This window comes from Brassica napus, chromosome A7, assembly GCF_020379485.1.
Source record: "Brassica napus cultivar Da-Ae chromosome A7, Da-Ae, whole genome shotgun sequence".
Classification (NCBI taxonomy): domain Eukaryota; kingdom Viridiplantae; phylum Streptophyta; class Magnoliopsida; order Brassicales; family Brassicaceae; genus Brassica; species Brassica napus.
In genome coordinates, this window is record NC_063440.1 from 10,142,976 (window position 1) to 10,167,821 (window position 24,846).

General features: G+C 37.5%; 3 protein-coding genes and 1 pseudogene across 3 annotated transcripts; 2 read left to right on the plus strand and 2 right to left on the minus strand.

Moving 5' to 3' along the window:
* Window positions 1-1,530: 1,530 nt before the first annotated feature.
* LOC106406224 lies at window positions 1,531-6,919 on the plus strand (annotated as a pseudogene).
* A 3,037-nt stretch (window positions 6,920-9,956) lies between these two features.
* On the plus strand, window positions 9,957-13,727 carry LOC106404065. The gene is made up of 8 exons (XM_022689338.2): window positions 9,957-10,207; window positions 10,284-10,872; window positions 10,974-11,606; window positions 11,838-11,963; window positions 12,280-12,405; window positions 12,467-12,837; window positions 12,942-13,023; window positions 13,110-13,727. Exons 1-8 carry the CDS (start codon window positions 9,957-9,959, stop codon window positions 13,725-13,727), a joined length of 2,796 nt encoding a protein of 931 aa, XP_022545059.2.
* Window positions 13,728-15,745: 2,018 nt separating this feature from the next.
* LOC111209969 lies at window positions 15,746-17,647 on the minus strand. The gene is made up of 4 exons (XM_048735492.1): window positions 17,050-17,647; window positions 16,832-17,007; window positions 15,897-16,712; window positions 15,746-15,826 (listed from the first exon to the last, which is right to left on the minus strand). Exons 1-4 carry the CDS (start codon window positions 17,645-17,647, stop codon window positions 15,746-15,748), a joined length of 1,671 nt encoding a protein of 556 aa, XP_048591449.1.
* Window positions 17,648-17,817: 170 nt separating this feature from the next.
* LOC111212884 lies at window positions 17,818-20,858 on the minus strand. Its single transcript, XM_022714507.2, has 5 exons — window positions 19,959-20,858; window positions 19,309-19,747; window positions 18,950-19,201; window positions 18,484-18,831; window positions 17,818-18,300 (listed from the first exon to the last, which is right to left on the minus strand). Exons 2-5 carry the CDS (start codon window positions 19,745-19,747, stop codon window positions 18,077-18,079), a joined length of 1,263 nt encoding a protein of 420 aa, XP_022570228.2. The 5' UTR covers window positions 19,959-20,858; the 3' UTR covers window positions 17,818-18,076.
* Window positions 20,859-24,846: the final 3,988 nt, after the last annotated feature.

Below are 24,846 nucleotides of genomic sequence, written 5' to 3' on the forward strand. Positions count from 1 at the left end.
AGTTGGTCATAAAATATGCTCAGACCATATTCTGGTATCACCGTCGACCGATGGCAAGGGTACACTGTCGATCGACAGTCCTTCATCTTCTTGACAGCTTCTTCTCACAAGGCACACTTACCACTCTTCAATAAAAAGGGCATAATTTCTGCTATAGGATGCTGATTGACCTCTAACCGGTGGCATTTGAAAGCTAACTCAATGTTATATCTTGTGTTAAAATATGGGTTCAATATAACGGTGGAAAGGTCTCCATCCATAGCTCAATATCTGACACGTATCCGCTCGGATATTGGTTATTACATTTTTACACAATGATATTTGTTTTTTTATTATTAATATTATATATTTTATATATGTCATAATATAACTAATTGAATCCAAAAGACCTACATCGAATCGGGTATAGTTATTTTTGGTACAAATATCCGAACCCGTTTCAGATATATTTGTTATTTAGATATTCTTAGGTTCATATACATCAGAATCAAACTCTTCCAGACCGAGAAGGACCCAACTCAAAACCCACACATAAATTTATAATATTCAAGCGGAGCTTGATGTGAAAAAGACGATATCCGAAAAGAACACCTCGTACCTAAATGGATAGCCGTGTTCATGCCTTACTGATTTTATAAACTAATAAAAATGATTTTTTTCTATGTGTTTGACTAAATTAAGTGAAATAGAAAAAAAAACTTAATTTAGTATAATAATTATATGGAGTAAAAAATTAAGTGACAATAAATGTAAAATATTTTTATTATTTTGATTTAAGTTATTATTTTATTCACAAAACATGTCTTAGGCTACATAATTTTTCACCGATTGAAACTAAAATAAATAAAAAAGTTTTAGTAATACAAACTAAACCGAATGTTTAACCATATGCAAAACCCAGTTATTTTACATTTTTGATTTTATAATTGGCGTAAAGTTAATATTGATTAACTAATAAATAAAAATTTGCACTATTATTATAATGGTAATATAATTAATGATGTGATGTATTGTTAAGGTAATATAAATAATGAAATTGTTAAACTGAGCTAAATATGGAAAGATAACTAAAGTAATTATATTAATAAAATTAATAAAATGACACTATACTTCTTTTTTAAATACTTGTATTTATGTTTCTAGACAATTCTTATTATATTGCTAGCAATATTTTTAAACAATTTTAAAAGGTATTTCAATTTTAATAATATAGATGACAATTTTATTAGTAATTTGAAACATAAAACTTTATAACCAAACGGTGGTAGGCTGATGATAAAAGAGAAATTTGGAATAATGGGTAAGCCCGTCAGCCATGAACTAAGTTGCCATTTGAATGGCCAGATGATATGGAACCATGCTTTACGGTTCATTTGGAAATTCGAGGCCTGACTATTCCTATGGAAATTCGAGACCAGGCTATTCGTTGGTATTTTCTCTTGAGAGATTAGTTGAACTTTCGCCCATATACCTCTATCAATAAAAGAAAAGTAAAACTTTATATAAGAGGATCACCATTTACCGAAAGGGACTTACATGATAAGGGGCTCCTACAAGAATTATTTTTAGTGGGGCCTGAGGAAAAAGTTTTATTTTACGGAACACAAGGCACGGCGGCGTTGTAGATCACTTGGACATAATCTTCCTTGTCTGCAACTTACAAACTTATGGTCATGTCGCAAAGATGCCTTTTTAGTTCTCTTCTCTCTGTTCTTACTCTTATCTACTTGGTCTGTACTACAGTCACTGCTTCTCCTTCGCTGCACCCAGATGAAGGTTGAATGGTTTTTATTGCATCTATATGTAATGTCGCCAAACAAAATTGGCTAATCATCGTGAATTTGAACTAAATTTTGTTTTCTTTATGATTTGTTTGTCTTTACCAGTGGAAGCCCTTAAGGATATTGCATCGACGCTTGGTGTTAAGCACCTGAACCTAAGTGAAGATCCATGTCTCACAAAGACTCTGGTGATAACTCAATATGTCCTCAAGGAAGGTCAGAACAGCACAATCAGATGTGACTGTCGTTTCAACAACAACAACACTTGTCATATCACACACTTGTAAGAAACTAGACGTTTGTTTCTATTGTTTTGGGATCTATATAACTAATGTTACTTCACGTGCAGTATCATTAAGACATTCAGTCTTCCGGGTAGACTTCCACCAGAACTCTCAAAGCTCCAGTATCTTGAATTAATGTGAGGAGGGATCTTTGTGTTTAGTTTCCTCTGCTTTCAATGTTTAAGTTGACAAAACCGGAGCATTTTTGCTGTGTTTGTGTAGTGACTTGTGCCGGAATTACCTTAATGGCTCAATCCCTATGGAATGGGCCTCACTGCCTTACCTCACATCTATGTAAGTCTTCTATCTCGAATTTCTTGTGAAGGAAGTGAGAAATGCTTCTAAATTTTCCTGAATTTACCTTTGTAGCACTGTTTGTGCCAATCGCCTATCAGGAGGCATTCCTAAAGGCCTGGGGAAGTTTATTAACCTCACTAAATTGTATGATTAGATATGAAGTTTCATCATTCTGGAAAATTGGAAACTAATTTTGTTTTTCGTATGCATGTTTTTCAGAGATCTTGAAGCAAATCAATTTTCTGGAACTATCCCTATAGAACTTGGGAACCTAGTTAACCTAGAAGGATTGTAAGAAAAAAAAATGCTTTTAACCAATCTCTAGATCAGTTATTCAAGATTACAGACTAGACAAAATAATACTGCTTTTGCTTTTTGCTGATTCTCCCAGAGTACTCTCTTCTAACCAACTAGTTGGAGGCATACCCAAGACAATAGCAAGACTAAAAAATCTGACAAATCTGTAATTATCAGTTTACTTTTCATTACAAGATGGTCTCTTAACTCTGTTCTATATAATTATTGTGTCTGACACTTTTTCATTCTATTGTTTGCAGCCGTTTCAGCGATAATCGCCTTAATGGATCCATTCCGGAGTTAATGGGGACCTTAGCTAAACTTCAAAGATTGTAAGCCAAATTTTTTGAAAGCTTGAAGCATTTCAATCAGTGTCAATGTTATCTGATTGTGCCTATTTTTAATCAGAGAACTCTATGCAACTGGCCTAACAGAACCTATTCCAGACTCCATCTTTCAACTAGAGAATTTGTTCGACCTGTAAGTAATCCTCTCTCAATACATCCAAGGACGAAGATACAGAAGCATATTGGTCTTCTCAAATATAAACTGTATCCATTATTTTCATTTTTTTGTCTATGTAGGAGGATCAGTGACACAACATTGGGACAATTTCCTCATATAACTACCAAGAACCTGAAATATTTGTATGCAATGTCTTACAACTATTAATGTCTCTGCTCAAGCAAATCTTGTTTAAGGCTCAAGACTGATTCTGTTAATTTTATAGGGTTCTCAGAAATATGAACTTAACCGGACCTATCCCAACCACTATCTGGGATCTTCCCTATCTCATGACTCTGTAAGTTTAATGTATATCACTCGGCATTTTGTGTAATACCATCCAATCTTTCGACAATGATACTTTTCTTTCTTTTTCGGGTAGGGATCTTTCGTTTAATAGACTGACTGGAGAAATACCAGCAGATGCAACCGCACCAAAATATACGTATGTCCCATTAGTATTAAATGATTAGAGCATGTTGGAGTATGAAGAAAAGTTTTAGAACTCATCTCATGGTTTCAGTTTTTTTTAGATATTTGGCTGGAAATATGTTGTCAGGAAAAGTTGAATCAGGACCTTTCCTTACTGCAAGCACCAATATGTATGGCCAGTGTCACTTTCATGTAAAAAAAATATCTCAACCTTAATAGGCTATAATTTCTTGCTTTTATTTTGGCTTTTGCAATGGACAGTGATCTTTCGTATAATAACTTCACATGGTCTCCAAGCTGCAGAGAGAGGACGTATGTTCTTCTATTGTTATCCTAACTATTGTTTCTTTTTTTTTTTAAAAGCTACTGTTTATTTTTCTTTTTAGACTTTCTGAAAGCTTGATGACTATTATGTTTTGATGCAGGAATGTAAACACATATGAGAGCTCAAGTTCACGAAACAGTCTGTAAGAACATTTTTGACCAATCTAACCAATTTCACAATGCATACTGTTATTAACTCTTTTTTTTTTTGGAACACAATGCATACTGTTATTAACTCATTGTTCTTAATACAGAACCAGACTTCTTCCATGTTCTGCCATAAACCAGTGTAAAAATTGTAAGTGTTGTTTTTGTTTGTCTTTTGTTTTGCTTCCATTTTCAAGTTGTTTTTAGGTTGAGTATGATCTTAAAAGAAATCTAATTTTTTACAGATAGTAGATCCCTTCATATAAACTGCGGGGGACCTAATGTAACTATCGAAAACTCTCGAGGAAGGTTCTTATACGAGGGTGATAACTCTGGACTAACCGGTTCAGCTATGAACTATCATGGAAAAAAATGGGGATTCAGCAATACTGGTGACTTTATGGATGATATAATAACTGAAGATACATACACAGTTTTCTCAGATTCTGTAGTATCAGCAAAATACCCTGAGCTATACCAGACAGCTCGACTTTCTCCCCTGAGTCTGGCCTACTTTGCTTTTTGTTTTGAAAATGGAAGCTACAATGTAAAACTCCATTTTGCGGAGATTCAATTCTCAGATGAGGAACCATATGTTAGACTAGCGAAACGCTTCTTTAACATTTACGTTCAGGTACATATACATCTTTTAGCTGCGGATTTCCCAAGAAGTCTTGTTAACGTCTTTGGCTAATTCTTTGTTGTTTATTCAGGGTAAGTTGATTTGGGAGGATTTCAACATAAGAGAAGAGGCTAATGGAACTCACAAGGAAGTTATAAAAGAAGTGAACACAACCGTGACTGATAACACTTTAGAGATACGGCTTTACTGGGCAGGGAAAGGCACAACGATCATTCCAAAAAGAGGGCATTATGGCTCTCTCATATCTGCAATCTCAGTCTGTCCCAGTAAGTAGAAGTTCTTTGGTATAAAGTAGCATCATGAGCTTGCATCTTGATTCATTTCTTGTTCTTGTTTTCTCAGGTTCTGAATCTGAATGTGGCGGTAAGAAAAAGAAATGTTCAGTCGTTTAATCCTATTTTAGGCAAAATTTATATATGAATATGGATCAATATTTCTCCCATTATTTTTCTTGTGTATATCTTCAGCTCAAGTACATCATCCTCTTCTAGTCAGAAAAGCACACAAACCAAGAATATATCCTCTCATTCTCGTCATAACAACCCTGATACTCTCTCTTGCTTTCTTGATTGTCGGCGCATTCTACTGGAAGAAATGTGTTAGAAATGAAGATTCAGGAAAGAGAGGTAATATCAGTTAAAGTTCTGTTGTTGGTGTATTTGTAAAAGAAAGAGCTAATAGATTTAAAATGATAACAGGTTCCTTCAGTTTGAAGCAACTAAAAGTTGCAACTGACAATTTTGATCCATTAAACAAGATTGGAGAAGGCGGCTTTGGATCTGTATATAAGGTAACAAAAGTGTTTTTAAGTTCTAGAAATGCCAATGTACTAAAAAAGACGTGAGTACCAAGTTAATGCCAGTAATTTGACAATACAGGGGAGATTACCAGATGGAACTTTGATAGCGGTAAAGAAGCTATCTTCAAAATCATGTCAAGGTAACAAGGAGTTTGTAAACGAGATAGGTATGATCGCCTGCCTGCAGCATCCAAATCTTGTGAAGCTCTATGGATGCTGTTGTGAGAATAATCAGCTTCTTCTTGTCTATGAGTACTTGGAGAACAATTGTCTTGCTGATGCATTATTTGGTAAAGTTCTGACTATGAAACAAATCTTGTTGCTGGATGCTTAGCTTCTCCTGTCTTGAAGTTGACTGTTTTCTTGTAACTGTTGTGTGCAGGAAGAAGCGGTCTAAAACTAGAATGGGGAACAAGACACAAAATATGCGTAGGAATCGCGAGAGGGCTTGCTTTTCTTCACGAAGATTCAGCAGTTAAGATCATTCACCGAGACATAAAAGGGACAAATGTACTCCTAGACAAGGATCTGAACTCAAAGATTTCGGATTTCGGGTTGGCTAGGCTTCATGAAGACGAGAAGAGCCACATTACCACCAAAGTTGCTGGAACAATGTCAGTTTTGTAGTCAGTCATACACATGAATCCAACATTTGATAATGTTTTTCAGTATCATGTTAAAATGTTGTTTTGGTTGCAGAGGCTACATGGCTCCTGAATATGTAATGAGGGGTCACTTAACAGAAAAGGCAGACGTTTACAGCTTCGGTGTGGTGGCCATGGAGATTGTTAGTGGAAAGAGCAATGCTAATTACACACCAGATAACGAATGTTGCATTGGTCTTCTCGATTGGGTACTGAACCAATACTTCCCCCACAAGGATCTGCGTTGCGTGCTTAACAAGGTTCTTGATTTTTCAATTTCAGGCGTTTGTTTTACAGAAGAAAGGAGCTTTCTCAGAGATTCTGGATCCGAAGCTTGAAGGATTGTATGATGTGATGGAGGCAGAGAGAATGATAAAGGTATCGCTTCTATGTTCCAACAAGTCTCCGACCTTAAGACCAACCATGTCGGAAGTTGTGAAGATGCTTGAAGGTGAGACAGAGATAGAACAGATAATCTCAGACCCTGGAGTGTATGGAGATGAACTGAGGTTTAAGCGATCATCAGAGATTGGGACATCGTCCCTACCTTCAGATTACCTCGTGTCAATTCCTTTGTCTTGTCACTTGTGAATCTGCTTACGACCTGTACCCTCTTAGTCCACAGGCCATTGTTTTATTTTATCTAGACCGTAGTGTAAACAGAGCTTCGAGTCTATGATGAAAAATTCTGAAACTCGACCACAATTGTGAAACATGTCCACACACAATTAAACGTGGTGAACTTTGTTAAGCATTTTCTTGGAAGCTTTAAAGACTCCAAAACAATCTCTTTTCAAAATCAGATGCAGCTTAGAGCATGGGTATTTAACCAAAGATTCTCAAAATTAGAAAATATAAATATTATAAATTAATAGGCTTATATATCTAAATATACTTTGGTGTGAGTTTCCCATAATTTTAAATATCCATAATTAAATACTAATTTTTGTAAAGAAAACACTAATTCTTTTATATATATATATATATATTTATATAATATTTGGATTGAGAACTTCGTGGTGAGAAATGTACGTTACATGGAATCGCCCGTGGAGGTCCGAAGAGGAAGCAGAATGGCTCGGAATCGCGTTTCCAGAATTGTGTTGTTTGGAAGCGTGATGGAAACGCAGGGTTCGTAGGTGGAAGCGTTTTGATCGTAGATCGGAAGCATGACGGCGACTGTATTATTAATGTGGAAAGAAGATGGAACATTATTTTTATGGGCTTGCAAAGTTTAATTGGTTCCGGTCCAACTTAGATAAACGCTGGATATATTATGCTATTACAAATTCTAAAAAAAAATATTACAAACGATTCTACAATTAATTTGCATTATTATGTCTTTTCTGAGAATTAAAACCTAAAACTCATAGTCTAAAAACATTAATGAATCATTGGTCAAACTACTAGACTAATGAAGCTTCCATGACTCACTTTATTAAAATCCTAATTCATCAATAACACTTGAGCTGAAAATTAAAAAAGAAAAAAAGAAACAAATTCATTACAACTCTGTGTTTCTGAATAATGATCTAATTGTAATACGTTTTGTTCACTTATTCGTTATGTTTTATGTTGTTTGTACTATTCAACTAGGGGTTTTGCCCGCGATGCGGGCTTAAACATTTTCATAAATTTTTGAAAAATTTTTTGTACAATATATTCATTATACTAAAATAAATCTTAAAATAACTTAGTATTCTATTTTTAATTATATAATTTATATTTTTTTAACTTTTTACTAAAAGACTTTTTCAGATAACAATATAATATATATATAGAAATTATCTTTTTTTTTTAATTATATTTTTAGATTTTGGATGGTTCAATATTCTATTTTTAACTATATAATTAAGAATTTTATATGATTAATATTTAGTTATATAATTATGTTTTTAACTTTTTACTAAAAGACTTTTTCAGATAGCAATACAATATATATAGAAATTATCTCTTTTTTTAATTATATTTTCAGATTTTAGATAATTCTTACTATTATTAATTTTAATCAATTATCTAATCAAATAAATTAAAATTTTGTTTTTATTTTTTAATTTATTTATACATTTTATTCATTAAGGGTATAAACGATATTAACAATTCTAACTTTTAACGTGAGAGCTGGATTCCAAAAAGGGCAATTGTCAATAATAGCACCTTTTGAAGTTTATGTCTCAAAAATAGCACTAGAAGGAGAAAGTCACAAAAATGACATTCATTAAAGCGTAAAATATCTCTAATACCCTTGGTTTAAAATTAAATAAACAAACAAAAATAAATAAAATAAATAAAATAAAATAAAAATAAATAAAAGAAATTTTTTTATAGTTTCAGATTATATGTTTTCAGATTCGAAATTTTTATAATTTTTTTTTTGAAATTTTTTTTCAAAATTTTTTTTATTTTTTTTTTCAAATTTTCTTTTTATAATTTAAAAATACTTTTTGAAACTATTTTGAAAATTTTTATTTTTATTTTAGTATTTATTTTTTATAAAATTTTAAACCCTAATTCCAAAACTCCACCCCTTAACTCTAAACCCTAAGGTTTGGATTAATTAACCCAAGGGGTATAAGTGTATATTTACCTCTTTAATGAAACCTATTTTTGTGACTTTGAACCTTGAGTGCTACTTTGGGAACAAAAACTTGGTTTGGTGCTATCCTAGTCTTTTTCTCTTCCAAAAATTTACTTTGCAAATAATAGTATAGATTGTTGTGCATGAATCAACTGATTGTCGTGCTTTATTTTTTTCAGTTTCAAAGCAATATAAATATACATAAGATTTACATATATTATTATATTTGTTCTTTGCAATTATACATATTTATTGTATTTGATTTGTAGTATATGAATTTTCTACTGGATTTTACTATTTACAATATTTTATTATAAATATATTAATTTTGGAGTTTAATATATATATATTTATATATACGACTCTAACACATACCCCACTTCCTAAAGTTTTCTAATAATGTGTTTTCGTGTTTCTGTGTATCCGCTTCCAATTCCATGTAACGTAGTGAAAAACTTCCATTAAAATTGCTCTTAGATTATTGATTTGTCAAATGAATCAAAGCTTTCTAATCAGGCCGGAGGCTTGCCTCCATTTGTAGCTACACTTTGGTTTGGCTTAATTTCGGGCAAAGAATCTTGAAAGTAGAGAAGTGAAAGATGCTTTTATAACATATCATCTCCGAGACTCCTACCCTAGAGTTCATAGAGACTTGCGCATCAAGCCATCCACTGTGGCGATTACGTTATCTTCCGGATCAGCGTATGCTCTTTAGCTATTCAACCTTCATAATCTTCACACTGTGGTTCTTGTTGTAGGGAGACATTAGTGTAACGACCCGATCCTGGTCTCGGAGTTTGTTAGCCAGTTAAGTCATATGCATTTACCTGTAAGACAATTATTTTCCTATAAATACCCACCTTTCACATTGATTTCTCCTTTTGCAACAAGAAAATAAAAAGAGTAATTGCACTAGATGACTATCATATGCCAGTTATTTAGGTAAGTAGACATTTCGACTTTTGAATGAACCGGGAAAATAAAAATACCATTGTTATCCCTATTGCTGCATATCGGTCAGTTAGATTGACATGTTGTCGGTTTAGTCAAGCACGCTTCTGTTCGTAATAATGTTCTCAGTTACATTTACAAAACCCAAAAAATAACTAAATTTAATATTTAATTTTCAAATATCTTCTCCCAACTTCTACGAAACCCTCAAACATTTTCATAACCTCCGTAAGACTGTTCATTTTTCTCCAAAACCTCTGCAGTTTTTTTCAGAAATGGTCTCATGTCGCCTCGTCGATCTTCCAGAAGATGATGTTACAGATGCAGTGCCTCCCATACCGGATATGATGTTTGCCGCCGGTGAAGAACCGGTTGGAGTTAGGGTTCTTACATATCAATCCTCCAGGGCAATTAATCACATTCTTAATTCCCTCGAAGAAGACGAGATTCAGACACTACGCAAGTCTCCCTTTGGCAAGATTGTTGACATCGCCGAGAAACCCGGCTTTTCTGGAAGATTTACTAGGTACATCTTATCTAGACAATTAAAAGTGGAAAAAAAAACACGAAGCCTGGTTCCGGTTTGCTGGTAAACCGATTAGGTTTTCTCTTCGAGAGTTCGCCATTGTAACCGGTCTCAACTGCGGTGAATATCCTAAAAGCTCTGTCGTAAGGTCGAAGAAGAACAAAAACGTCAAACCCTATTGGCCAGAGTTATTTGGCAAATCGGAGGATCTTCGCGTTTCAACGGCCTTGAAAATGCTTAGAAGAAAAACGGTTACAGAGAAAGAAGTAAGGATTAAGCTTGCATGTCTTGCAATTGTGTCTTCTGTTCTACTCGCTACGAATCTGAAGATGAAGATGATTAAAGAACATGCAGAGGCCATGGTAGATCTTGAGGAGTTCTATTCGTTTCCCTGGGGGCGACTTGCGTTTGAAATGCTTATGGGGAGTATTAAGCAGAGGGATGAGGTATCCCTATCGCAGAATACTATAGCAGTTAAAGGATTTGCATTGGCACTCCAGCTGGTTATGGTAGAGGCTGTACCGGATCTAACCGCAGTTGTTTTGGAAACCTGCTCATCTTCTGAATCCGATAGCTGTGATGACGATGATGATTTCACCCACAAGAAGACCAAAAAGAAGACATTAAGCCCTGGTCATGCACGTGAAATAGACAAAAAGACTAATGTATGTCTCCTCTCATCGGTCCTTGACATTAATATAGATACATGCTTTTTATTTCAGCTGCGAACTGATGCTAATGTTTATTTGTTATATGATTCCTCCAGGTTATAGTGAGAAGCATAATCCCAGAAGACCCGGATCGGCCCTTAATTCCGGCCAATCTTGTTTGGGCTGACGAGGTCTTAGACGTCAAAGTTGAGAATCTTCTGAAACTAATAGCGCAGAGTCACCCCTTTACTGCTGAGATGTTCAAAGGTGGTGCTACTAAACTGGATGTTGAAAGAATGCGTGAGCTAGGGAGAGCTGGGGGAAAGCAGAAGAGGAAAACGAAAACTCAGACTAACACAGAGACAGTCGAGGATAAGCGTATTGCAGCCATTGTTCTGTCTATGCTCAAACCTGAGGTTGAAAGAGTTGAAGCGAATGTGGCCAAAGCTGTTTCTATGGCTGAAAATACTGCGTCAAAATTTGCCTCCTTTGACACCACTGTCATGTTTTCAATTCAAAATCTGCTTAACAACTTCAAAGACGAAGTTATCCGCTCTGTAATGCAGATACACAACAGTGCTAACGCCCCAACACAACCGACACAGCCCGACGTTGACACTACTAACCATGTGCAACGTAAGGTAGATATCGTCCAGCCCCACCCTGACCCAAACGATGCCATTATTGCTCAAGTTATTGGGAGTCTCAGTCAATACTCCACGCCCCCACGGAATGCATCAGTTTGTCCAGTTAGTTTTCAAACAAACTTGTTCAATACGTCCATTCACTTTCTACCTGTTGCATTAGTAATGAATATACGTATATCCGGTAATTATGCTCTAAAATCGGTTACGTATTTGTTTGGCCATTTAAAAAACCGGATATACTTAAGTGCACGTATATTCATTGCAAACCCACGTGAGAATTATAAAAATTTCTCTCCCTCTTTTTTTGATAATCTTCCTTGCCTTTTGTTGCAGGGCTCAGATGGGAGGACTTGTCCTGCTGCTTCACGGTTGCCTTTCGTTTTGCAAACGCAAAATTCTCCCGGCCAAGACACCACTTTATCCGCCAATAGTCACACAAAGGAAGCAACCAAAGAATCGGTATGATTCATGCATTCAATTCTCCATTGAAAGATAATTTAATTTACCATATAAATATGTACAGGAGGTTGTTTGTAATTTGGATGCCCATCCTTCTCAAGCTTCCGTTTTATCTCATGTAAGATGTCTTAATCTTTCTATAGTTAACCGGATATCTAATGGCCATACACACAGCACACTGTTAACGGGAATCAATTATTATAGTTGGTAGTCGAATTACATGCTTTGCCTTAGACATTCCATATTTTGTTCATTATGGTTAGTATTGAACATGTATTTTGTTATCCTATATCCATTCCCTACCTCACCATTGCAGGGCCAAACCGGAGAGATTTTTCACGAGACTTCCCTGCAGCCTGTTGGATGTCAGACAGATGGGCAATATCTCGATCGGCCCACTGTATCAGTCACTGGTCAGACCAATAATGCTTCCAAAACTGCGGTAAGTTATATTACTCTGTATTTCCTGTTAAGTTATTTGCCTAATAACTCGATACATATAGGATGGAGGGCTGAGTTTTGGCATCCGCAATATTCAGGAACCATCTTTCTCTCTTGGGCTGACGCAACCAGAGAACCCACCTCTGTCTGGGCCGGCATGCGATCTAATATTTGACACTGTCGCTGACCATGGCGATGAACATGTTGATGAACACACCTATGACGTTCCATCCCCTGACCCATTCGCTCCTCTGTTATGCCGGAAAAGCAAGCGCCCTAAGATTGTTCCAGCTGGTCTTGTGAAAGACTACCACTGTGGAGCTGATATACTAAGCCGTGCTCGTGCTGCCCAACCCCCTTTTTGTGATTACTCCGACCCTGCTGTGGTTATGTCCAAATTCTCTAATCTCGCGGAGAAGATAAGCACCCCATTGTAAGTTACCCCTGTAACAACTTTTTTAAGTCTTATATAATTTGTTTAAAAAAACCGGATAACATATACTGATGTTGGCTATTTATGTTGTCCAATACTAATAGTGTTATCAATATTGCCGGCCTGGCGGTCACTTCGAAGGACATCACAGGAATTGTTGAGCTCACCCGTTCATTGCCAGCTAGGGTATACTTGACATTCGCAGTTATTGGATTATCCTTACGGAATCAAAGCTGCATATAAAATTAATTGTTTTTGGATCTCTTAATCAGGTTGTTGACATATTGGTGCGCTTTGTTCGCGCCACATGCAACATGCAGCAACATTCGAGCCTTGGGCGGATTCCAGAGTTTCTTGACACCAGATATGTTGCATTGTTGTTCAAGCATTTTCCAAAGTTCAGCCGTTCGAAAACTCCTGATGCATATCCTTTCCCGAAAAGACTTTTTGAGCTTCTTCGAAAGGACAACCCAACGGGAGCAGCAGTGACCCATTACTACTTTCCATTTGATTTAGGCAATAAACAGTGGGTAGGTGTATGTTTTGACTGCACCGCATGGAAGCTAACTGTCCTTGATTGCAATATATCGATCCGCTCCGACTCTCAAATTGCTACACAGCTGCGCCCTTTTGCGGAGATGATCCCCTCTCTTCTGAAGCGTACCGGGCGGATTTCGAACACTACTGCTTATCATGGGGTGGTGATAGAAAGACCCAAAGTCGTTGCTCAAAACACCAACCCATCACACTCCGCCCTAACCTCAATCTTGCTTATGCAGACCCATGCAATATTTGGCCTTGAATCTTGCAGGTGTATCACTCCTACTCTTCTCACGGAAGAAGCTCACCGTGTTGCTGTGATGTTGTATGAACTACACGAGAAGCTGTAGAAGGACTTGGCATAACCGAGACCTCTGACTCTTGTCTCATTTGTTACTTTTGGTACTATCTATGCTCTGCTTCTCTGCTGGTTATTTGTATCGTTCACTTACCCATACATTGTTCTGAATCTTTTTAGACTTTCCATGTTGACTTTCAAACATCGTTTCTTTCATTGCACTATCTATAAAAACTGATATGATGACTATCCGGCTTTGTGCATAAAATATCTGGATATCCTAATACCGCTTTTCAATTTCATGAAGGAAGATTTCATGTTTTCCTTTTGAACACTCGTACCTACCCAAGTCGTTGGGTAACCAAGAATTAATATTTTCTTATTTAATACACATACCTACCCCATTTATTTGTGTTACCATTTAATTCCCATATCTCCCAACCAACTTGTAAATAATTTTTCCTCATACGTATCGTCACAATTTGCCCTTTCCCACCTCCGAAAAATTAACCTAAAGGCCAAGCATTAACTGACCGCACATGGTCTTTCAAATATATGTTCCTCCTATGGCATCACATAGCTACCATATTAATGCTCCATAAATGAGACCACAATACACAAGTAACCCTACGCATACACATGAATAATGTATGTTATCTTCATAACTTCTTCTATCTATAAATACATACGTTCCCTCAAATGTTATCTCTACGCCAAGGAGTTGCACATCTTCTTCGTAAGGAGAAGATGTATTTTATCGGCAATTTTCTTGTAACTGTCACCCATGCTTATATTTTTTTGGAGTCACCAACACTGTTCGTTGATCTGATAAGATAATACAAGTGCTTATCAATTTTTGTTTTATATCATTGACTTATCCTCCATTTATTTAAATAGCGAAATTTACGATTATGATACATTCTGAACATATTTTCGAACAGTAATTTCTCCTCTCTTTATAGGAACCATGCGGATCACACTGAAACTGTGTTGAAGAGAAGTGTTTTCTTTCGTCTTCGGTAGCGCACTGGCTTGGCCGTAATTTTTTGTGACTAAAACCTGATACTTCCGTTCTTTATCTTTATAGTCGATGGCATTGTGTCAACGGGAGCACGTATTTCTATCAATTCCAGATTTTTCTCTATGTATAATCATAGCGAAAACTTTGGCATTGGTAGTAATGCGTGTTCCCGCTCTCACAATCTCAACGATTTAATTGGTAAACGGTAGCCTTACATGTATTATTTTATCTGTATCAGTCTGTAAATGAACACAAATTTGTGACGTTACCAACAAATCTTTAAAAAATTTCTGTGGCACTGGATGATGTAATTATATTTTTAAACAGAACTCTTGTTACTAGTTCTTGGCATTTCAAATCTTTCAAATGTAATACGCAATATTAGACTTCGAAGCATTATGCAACATTTTAGTAAACATTGTCATATTGTAAGTTACATTGGAAATGACATTACCGGATATCAAAATTTACCGGCCAATATAACATTGTAACCGGTTAACTATTACAGTTTCAAATACCGTTTTTAAGCTTTTGTCCTATACTATCTCAGATACGGATGTTCATATTAAAGCGTTAATAAACATATCGTTCCCTTATTATTATTAGGTTTTCTCACTATGTATCTTTCCAATGTAATAGGATTCAGATCTAAATCTTGCTTTCGTTTATTTTTTTTAAAATATAAAGCTTCTTATGTTAGAAGTCTATAACTTATATAAACATAGAAATTTCGTTGGTAGAAAAATAACAACATAACCGGATATTCGTTTTTCACTGTCAACATTGTTTGCAACCGGATAGAGACGACCAGTAAAGCAACAAACTTCATAATATAACATTTAATACAAACAAAGATGGGGATTTTTTATTTTAGTTTCATTCTATATACAACCTCGGGCATTAACTTACCCACTCCTCAACCCTTAACTGGTTAATATTATACATTAAGAACTTCTTATTCAATCTGCCCAGTAACAGACCCACCTAGTCATGCATACACCTTCATCATCCGAGGTACTCAAATCCCCACCCAACATCACTTGTCTTTGTTATATCGGCATTTTGCAAGTAGCTCGGTTGTGACCTAAGCCCTTGCATCTACCACACTTAGTGTTTCTCTTTCCTCCGCCCTGAACAACCCAATTGCTCTGATTTAGCTTAATATGTACGATATAACAACAACATATATAAACGTCGTACCTCATATTCCCCACGAGATTGTATCCTGCTTTTTCTGGGCCGTCCGGGGGGCCTTCTGGTTGATGGAGGATGGATTTTGACGACGTTGTCTGAAGCGTCGCTTGCCAGGGTCTCCACATTCTCAATTTCGACAACCGGATTTATGGGGATAGAGTAAGCTTCCCTGTAGTAAGCCAAACTATAATATTCACAAGCCAAAGTTTCTACCGGGACCTTGTACCTTGTCGCTGCAGCGATAGCGTGTGTGCATGGAATCATAAGCGTTTGAAACTCGTAGCATGTGCATGTTTTAGTGTTCAGACTGACATGATACATATCTCCATCTCTTTCCTTAACCTCATACTCTCCGGTCTCGACCAAGCTGACACTAAACCCTCCACTGTTTTCAAAATTAGCCGTCATTATCTCCACGACCCGAGGTGTTAATATGCTGCTTCCTGTTGCCTTTATCTGTCTTCTTAATGAAAACCAGTGCATCAGCTTTGATCTTATGTACTCCACCAGCGACAAAATAGGAAATTCTCTAGCTTCACGGAGAACTGAGTTCCACGTCTCCGCAACGTTACTTGTCATAACGTTGTAGCGGTCCCCTGTGAAATGCGACCTTGCCCAGTGCTCGAACCCAATTCCAATTAGGTAGTCAGCACACGCTGCATTTACCCTTTTTATCTCGGTGAATGTCTTGTAGAACTCCGAAAGACGGTAAGCCCGTGCTGCTTTCCCAACGAGATATCCAAGGTGCTTGTCTTTGAAGTGTGTCCGGATATTCCTCTTTAGGTGGAGGATACAAGCGCAATGCTTTCCAAGAGGATAAACCTGAATACGATCCAAAATGTCTGTTTCAGTTTATAACAAAGTTTGTACATAAGCCGATTTGTATATATAACCGGTTATATACGTAAACCTTCGTATTTCTAGGTTATTTCGGGTATTACCTTTGCAATTGCGTAGTAAATTGAAGGATGTCTATCAGAAACAAAGACAACCTCCTCCTCGTTAGGAATAAACTGTGTAAGGTTTTTTAAAAACCATTCCCAAGCTTTGTCGTTCTCACCATCCACCACTGCTACCGCTATGGGAAACACTTGATAATTACCACCTTGAGCTGATGCTGTCAATAAACATCCGGCATATTTACCTCTCAAATGCGTACCATCCACAATCACCACCTTCCTCATTGACTTGTATCCTTCTACGCAGGCAGACAAAGCAAGGAACAAGTATTTGAATTTGTGGCCTATCCCTTCAGCGTACTCTGTATGCATTGCTGTGATTGTGCCCGGATTTGAATGGATCAGCTTCTCAAGATAAGCAGGAAGGAGGTTGTACGATGCGCCACAAGTTCCTTTAGCATAATCAAAAGAAAACTCACGCGACCTCCAAGCTTTCCAATAGGAAATGTTGACGTCATGGTTACCCCGCATGGCCTGCATGATCTCATTAGGTCTCGGGCCTGCTCCTCGTACAGCAAACTGTGCTTTCATTATGCCGCCTATAACAGTGTGCGTTGCTTGTGTCTGGTATCCGGATCTGTCATCAATCGAGCAGGTATGCCTGAGTTCCACTGTGCGTATCTCATATAGTTGCGTGTTTTTGATAAGTGCAGCATATACTCGCCAGTTGCACGTCCTGCTGAAACACCTAAGCACCATTCCCTCTGGACATGATCGGCTATTCCTAAACCTAAACTTGTTCTTAATGGCATACATTGCCATATGCTGCTTGAATTCTTCTCTATTCTTAAACACCATCCCGGCAAATAAGACGTTTGGTTCAGGATTAAGGTTTGAGTCCTTACGGTTTCCTACAATGTGATTGAGTTGAAGAACCGTTAGGAATGATTGAGTTTTTAAAAAATCATAATTTATCAAACTGAGTCAAAATATATAGATGCAAATATTTAACATTATATATACAGATTCCTAACAGTTCTACATATTTGTTTCTACAAACGACTTTGTTCTTATAAAATTGTAATTTAAAAAACCGAGTCAAAATATTTAGATGCAAATATTTCACATTATATATATTGCTTCCATAATTATACATTCTAAGTTCCGCTGGTTTAAAGCCAGATTACATATTACTTCCAAAAAATTTTCGCCCCCGCCGATTAACCACAACAAACAAACATAACCAAATATTTCACACAAAAAGTTCACGACTCTAGTTCATTTTCTTTAGGGCAAAGGTTCAAACCCACCATTCCCTCCGGCGATTTCAGAGCTTGTATCTTCGATGTCGATGCGAGAAGTGTCATCTTCAACAACGTTGATGACGGGCACCTCGTAAACCATATTCTCTGGCTCAGCCCGACCATATGCAGGTAAAGGGTCCTCGTCGATTATATGCACGTTTGGCATTTCGTTTGTATCCCTCACACCACACTCCCTTGGTGCCAGACCTACAAACAAATGGAAAAGGACTCGGTTGTGTCATCTATGTTTATTATAAATATCGGGATATTTCTTTATATAACCGTTGTTACGGAATAAAGCCGGTAATACATACTATTTGCAAAGTGGTATATATTTTAACAATACATGTTCTTCCAACTATTTACAACCATACTCTTATGCAACAATACCTGCATTTTTGTTAACCGCTGCATCAGATGAAGAACCTGTTGAAGATCCTTCAATATCAACAATATATGTGGGTCTCGCCGGTGGAGATGCCACCGAAATATTCAGACCTTCGCCGACGCTGTTAACATTGACATTTGCACGGACATTCATACCACTTGAGCTTGGCAAAACGTAACCTTCACCTAGCATGTTTTCCCAGTACCCAGGACCAACTCCAACCTCTCCCCAATTAGGTATATAGGTCTGATGCTCTCTAGGGAAACCATCATCTGCGAATGCCTGACGAAATATACTAGGAGATGGGTTAAGAGGACCCACTGGAGATCCGATCCTAGCGGTCTCTAACCCTGTTCGCACATAGTTTGCAGTTATTAAGTATTCAACTTTATAATACATCCGGTTATAGTGCACTGATTATTATACCATTTTATCCGGATATAACACATTTAGCATAGCTCTACATACCTTCCATTTCATTACTACGCCCTATATGCTGCTGCGCATTTCCACGTCTTCCCACCTCCGGGACAACCCCATCATCACTCATACTCATATCAACTACCACTTCCTCCGATGGTGGGTGTGCATTCAAATCGAGGCTTCTACGGGCCTTTTCAACCTCAAAAGATACTCGATATAAGATGACCATCTCATCCTCCCTGAATATCTCTCGCATAACTGTCTCGCTGCATACGAAAGGATCCCTCCCTATTAGTCCTGTATACATATTATAAGCATTAGATTTGCATGTATGCCTAAGTAATTAAATTGAGTATTATATAAACATAGGGGCATTCGTCATATTTTTATAAACCCCAACTAACCATTGATAGCCGCCAGGTTCTGCTCCTCGCTTACTCCGTGGCCTAGGTAAGACCTCTGTCCGAACCTGAAAGGAGTCCTGCAGAGGAAACCATATCTTGCGACGGCTTCTGCACCGTACGTGACACACAGATTGACTTCACTTGTCCACTCATGGACACTCATCATCATTTCAACGTCACCAGAACATACAATGTTCAATGGAGCGGCTCTAGGGCCGTCAGGCATGAGCATCCATGGCGGAAGCTGATAAGTCAATAACAACGGCGTATGTGGGGTAAGCATAAATTCCTCGCGTACTAGGCCGATCAAGGAATTTATTGGTTCGTTTTGCTTGACAAGAACGTACTGTTCCATATCTCCAGGATCACCGTCGAACCTCCAAAATCCTTCCTCAGATTTTGACCACTCACCCCGTAAAACACGAACAAGACGACCCATCTGCGTAAACGTATAGAGTAAGTACATTTAACAAATCAGGAAACCCACATACTAATATATAACATCAAAGAGTCGAACATTAAATATAGTAGTATATCGTACAGTCCTATAATGTTTAATTCGTATAGATTTGTAAAGATGACCTAATATTGTGGTCCCGTTTATAACAAGAAAGGAAATCTACGATTTTATATATAAAACCAGAATTTACCTTTTTGGGTGGTCCCTGTAAGACTTGAGCTTCTGGCTTTCTTTTCGACTTGATCTTCCTTTTCACTTTGGAGCCGGAGTATTTGTTTTTTAGTTGTGATAAATCTTATAGAGGAAGCATGTATTTATAGCGAATTCTCCTCCACATAACCGGAGATACTTACACATATATGTAGAAGGTTAATCCAGATAATATCTTCAGCATTTAATGCGAGCAGGCTAGCTAGTCGTAGTGCTCATCATTTCCTGACAACCTATATACTAATTATATTCCATTTTTAATTTGAAAATCACATCATTATCTCTTCCTAACTATGTTAATTTCCGGTTATGATTTAACTTCTCATTATACAAATCTCTTTCCATTTTAATTTAAGGACTTCATATCTAATGAAGGTAATATACCTGACCCACTTCATATAAACGACCAACATTTTATATAAATTATTAGTCCCCCATTTGATAATCGTTCAATCCGGTTTAAGCTTAATCTGAATGTGCTTTTATTAAACAGGTCTATTCTCAATATGTTGCACGTGTCGCAACTGCGGTGATATCTATAAAAAATTTGTTCGGTTCTCATTGCTTATACTCTTTATGATTTATATAGCACCTCTTCCCTTTAACTCACACATTCACCAATTCCAATTTCCACAACAAATCCAATAGAGATATGTCTTCCAGCCATAGCTCATCGGCGACCAATCGTGCGGCTTTACCGAAGGAAGGCCCTTTTTGTCACTGCAGAAGGCGGACATCGTTGACTAAGGCGTGGACCGACGACAACCCTGGCAGATACTTCTATCGCTGCAAAGCTCATGGGTTTTTGGTTTGGGCTGATATAGATGACCCTTATGGATGGCAACACCGGAGTTTATTAGAAGCTCGTGATGAAATACGTCTCCTCAGATCTGAAATCAGCAGTCTACAAACTACTATTACAAACCACACAAACCACCCCCAACATACGGATGTAGAAATCGTGTCAAACACACTCCATCCTGAAGTGGTCAAACCTCATATTCATTGTGACCACGGCGATTCCCTCCTACGCTATTTTATTTTTATGACTTGTTTCTTCGTGCTCGTTATTGCTGTAATCGTTACCAGCCTAAAACATTAGTTTTATAAAAATCTTTGGAGTTGAATTATATTATCCTAACTGTGGCACTGCAATGTAATATGAGAAAATTTATGTTACTGGTAGAACGTTTGAAACCGGATAGAAAATTATAAATACAGATGTAATAAATCATTATCGACTAAATATTCCGATTAGATGTCTTTGCAAACTAATTAATTTCGGTCAACTTGTATTATGCCACAAAAGTTTATGTACTTAACACCACAAGATGAAACAAAATATCTCGATTCTTCATGGCCACATACGTTGCTTTTCTTACTACCACAAATGTGAAACCAATTTTACACCATAAGAATGTGGCAAAAGTCAACTTCGTTCAGTCTGACACATCTTCCCTGTCACTTGATGTTGCGACACTTCCCTGTTTCACTCTGCACCTACTAACCCTATATTGCACATGTAATACGGAGGACATAACCGACTTTAGCACCACTCCGACGACACGGTTCGCCAATTAATAAAAAATATGCATAACTACCTAATATCCAACGTTTCCATGTATATTGGGTTATTTAGGCCAAATAAAAATCAGAAGTCAGAGAGAAGAAGAAATGAGAGAGAGAGAGAGAGAGAGAGAGAGAGAAAGAAAGATAAAAACCAATGCATGTTGCCACCAGAGATCGCCGGAGCCACCACACGCCAGGAAATCGTCAAGCTCGTCATCACCGTCAACCGCAGATTAGAATCGCCGGAAACCGCCGCCTCTTAAGCTTTGTTTTCGTCCGTTCAGTAAATCGGCTATATCTCCCTAACCGTTGAGAATCGCTCGCATGCAAGACCATCATCGTGTTCCTCTCGTCGGGACGAAGCCGTAGACACCGACCACGCCGCAATTGGAGCTCAGACGAAGCCGTACGCGCTTTCAGAAGTTACAACGACCTAGCGCGTGGACTCGACGCACCGCCGCCGGATATCGCCTCCGCCGTCGCCGTCGGTCAACTTTCCGGTAAGACGCCGCCGCCCTCCGCCGTCGCGGCCGGTGACCGATACTGGTGACGCGCCGGTGACTCGGTCAACTCGGCCGAGTCAACTCAGCGAGTCAACTCGGTTGACTCGGTAAACCGGTTGTTTGACCGGTTTAAATTAATTTCGGTTCGGTTAAGGTAAACCGGTCGGTTATGTCATATCGATTTCTGGTCAAGAGTTGACCGGGTTGACCTTTGACCAGCGGGTTGACTTTTCCGCAAACCTTGACCAGTTCCGTTTTTGACCCTTCGAAAGGCGTTCTGACTCAGAATTTCGATCTGATTTCAGATATGGAAGCTATTTGAGCAGCTGGAGTTCATAGACATTACTTCTCCTAATTGCTAAGGTGAGGGTCTATTCCCGAACTTCTCGTACACGGCTTAGGACCTCGAATAAATATAATTTATTTCTAATGTGTTCCGTCTGCTTGAAATCGAGTCTGTCATTGCTTGTTTAGTTATTAGGTTCTTTGCATAAACCGGAACTAGGGGGCTAGATGATTCAATATTGATTGCTTCACTTAAATGTAAAATCTTAGCTAGGATTGTTTTTGTGTGGAGACGGATACAGAGACGGACTTCTGTATGCCGGATTGTATGAGGTTATCGCCAACTTTAGTCGACCGGTTGAGCTGTAGCCTGGAAGTATTGATAAATCGTCCACGGGCGGTGTCCGAGCACTATCTCGAGCTGTGTTATGTTTTTGGCCTGTTAGTGGGCGGCGAGTGTGCACCTCGCTAGGACCATTGTTTGTTGCTTGGGTACTTTAGATACCGTGTTTGACATGCATTATAATTAATTTATATTTATTCGGAGTGCTATGTCCGGGTCCATGAACTACGGGGTAGCATCCCATACCTTACTGAGCGATTCCCCTGTCGCTCACCCCTCACTCTTCCCCTTTTCAGGTGAGACAAATAAGTATGTGATATTTTGACGGACTTGGTGCTACTGGACTTTTCTTTCGGATTTTATTTGGGCTTGGGTGAGCGTTACTGGGTTTATGGGCTTTTATATTATGGGATATTATTGGTGGTCCGTCGTCCTTAGTGAGAAGGAGACGGATGTCATATTGTTGTATGATGACGCGTCGGAGGTGACACGCTGTCTTTCAGATAGGAGGTGACGGGTGTCGCAATTAGTCTCGAGAGAAGTGCCAAATTAGGATTCATATCATTCGTGCGGTACTAGAAAAGGGTTTCATATTGTATTTAATTCGCTTGATAAAGCTAATACAGGAGAATAAATCGAAATACGAAAAGTCCTCCTACTTGACTAATAGGCATTGTGTTTATTGAGTTTTCTTTTACCAGGGACAGGACTTTATGGTTAAACATTTTTTTGTACAAGAATGTACAAGTGGTGTTAAATTAAAGTGAGTGGTTTCTTTAGAGTTAGACAGACCATAGGGACATGATGTGATTTGTGTTATCTCTCTTGACTCTTTCTACGTATTCACATTCTTCGATTAATTTGGAAAAAGTGAGACGTAACATTATCGAGCACAAGACACCAATTACATTAAGCAGAGAATCTTTCAAAACAAATGTCAAAATATTTCAACAGACCATTTCCATTATAGATGTCCCAACACTTCATTATTTTGTTTTGGTCGGACTGATACCTATTTCACCTCTACAGACGTAAGATGAAAAATAATTTAAATTATATATTCGTTCTGTAGATTATATATTTGTATGTTGCACATTTCAGCTAATTCAGGCTTTTAATCAACCAGAAACAATAGATGGACTAATCAAAAATTTCATTTTGATTTTAATAAAATCTTAACTAATCCAGCTAATAGGATCAAAGCTGCGCGAGACAGAACCAATCAATTGGAAAAGCATTGCGGCCAAGCCGATTTCTACCAAGGCGTGGTCTCATGTATTCTCAAAAGTTCTTTCTCTTTCGGAAATGTATCCTTGGTCTAGTTTCTGCTTTCATTTTCTAGTCAACCATGTCTTAGTTCAATGTATGTTAGCACTTGTAGTTGCTTGTTTCTTTTTTTTTTGTTGTTTAGTTTACTTTTTCTTTATACTGCCGGTTATCTCTGTATAGAGTTTTGTATAAAATTTAACACTTACACAAAAAAAAATCTTTAACTAATCAAAGGTATCAGTAAGATATTTTAACTTTGCTGATAACATGATCAAATTTAATGTTTACAAAAATATTTTGATAAATAAGAACAAAGGGTAACCGGGGCTTCTAGTTCTAGTGGTAAAGGGCTTACAGCTGTGAGTACCGTCACCTGGGTTCGAATCCCGGCCACTGGGGAATTAACATTTCGGCATCGCCAGGGACAGAGGACCGACACGTGGCAACACGTGACTAGTCTGGATCACTTCTGTGGGGTCAGGATACCTCTGTATAATTCAAAAAAAAAAAAAATTAGAACAAAGGGGAGCGTTTTAAAAAGAACATCTAATGAAAGTTCTAAAGTATAGCAACAACCTTTTTCCTATGTTATTATATAAAATGTATCTATTTAATGGCTTGGTGATGATAACATTATGATTAACCAAGAATCACTATATATAATTTATGAGAAGAATCGCCATTTTCTAAACTTTATAAAGTCACAAATTTGGTACTCATATAATTGATATTGTTTGTTATACTATTGCAGTGAGTGCGCTGAACAAAATAGCCATTAGTATTACAAATAGTACCAAAAGATTGAACATAAGCTTTTTTTTTTAAAGACTGAACATAAGTTATGGAGACCTTGCCAATTTTCATGATGTTTACATAATTCGAGATGTTTTTATTACAGT

Bases quoted from the DNA above. Each gene is read 5' to 3' on its own strand.
- LOC106404065 (XM_022689338.2), top strand. From the start codon at position 9,957: ATGGTCTCATGTCGCCTCGTCGATCTTCCAGAAGATGATGTTACAGAT. The intron at 11,607-11,837 runs GTTAGTTTTCAA...CTTTTGTTGCAG, and splicing joins GGAATGCATCAGTTTGTCCA to GGCTCAGATGGGAGGACTTG. The intron at 13,024-13,109 runs GTATACTTGACA...TCTCTTAATCAG, and splicing joins CCCGTTCATTGCCAGCTAGG to GTTGTTGACATATTGGTGCG.
- LOC111209969 (XM_048735492.1), bottom strand. From the start codon at position 17,647: ATGGTGTTTAAGAATAGAGAAGAATTCAAGCAGCATATGGCAATGTAT. The intron at 17,008-17,049 runs GTACGCATTTGA...GTTTATTGACAG, and splicing joins GAAGGTGGTGATTGTGGATG to CATCAGCTCAAGGTGGTAAT. The intron at 16,713-16,831 runs GTAATACCCGAA...GATCGTATTCAG, and splicing joins TTTACTACGCAATTGCAAAG to GTTTATCCTCTTGGAAAGCA.
- LOC111212884 (XM_022714507.2), bottom strand. From the start codon at position 19,747: ATGGGTCGTCTTGTTCGTGTTTTACGGGGTGAGTGGTCAAAATCTGAG. The intron at 18,832-18,949 runs GTATGTAGAGCT...ATGTGCGAACAG, and splicing joins GCGTAGTAATGAAATGGAAG to GGTTAGAGACCGCTAGGATC. The intron at 18,301-18,483 runs GTATTGTTGCAT...ATTTGTTTGTAG, and splicing joins AGCGGTTAACAAAAATGCAG to GTCTGGCACCAAGGGAGTGT.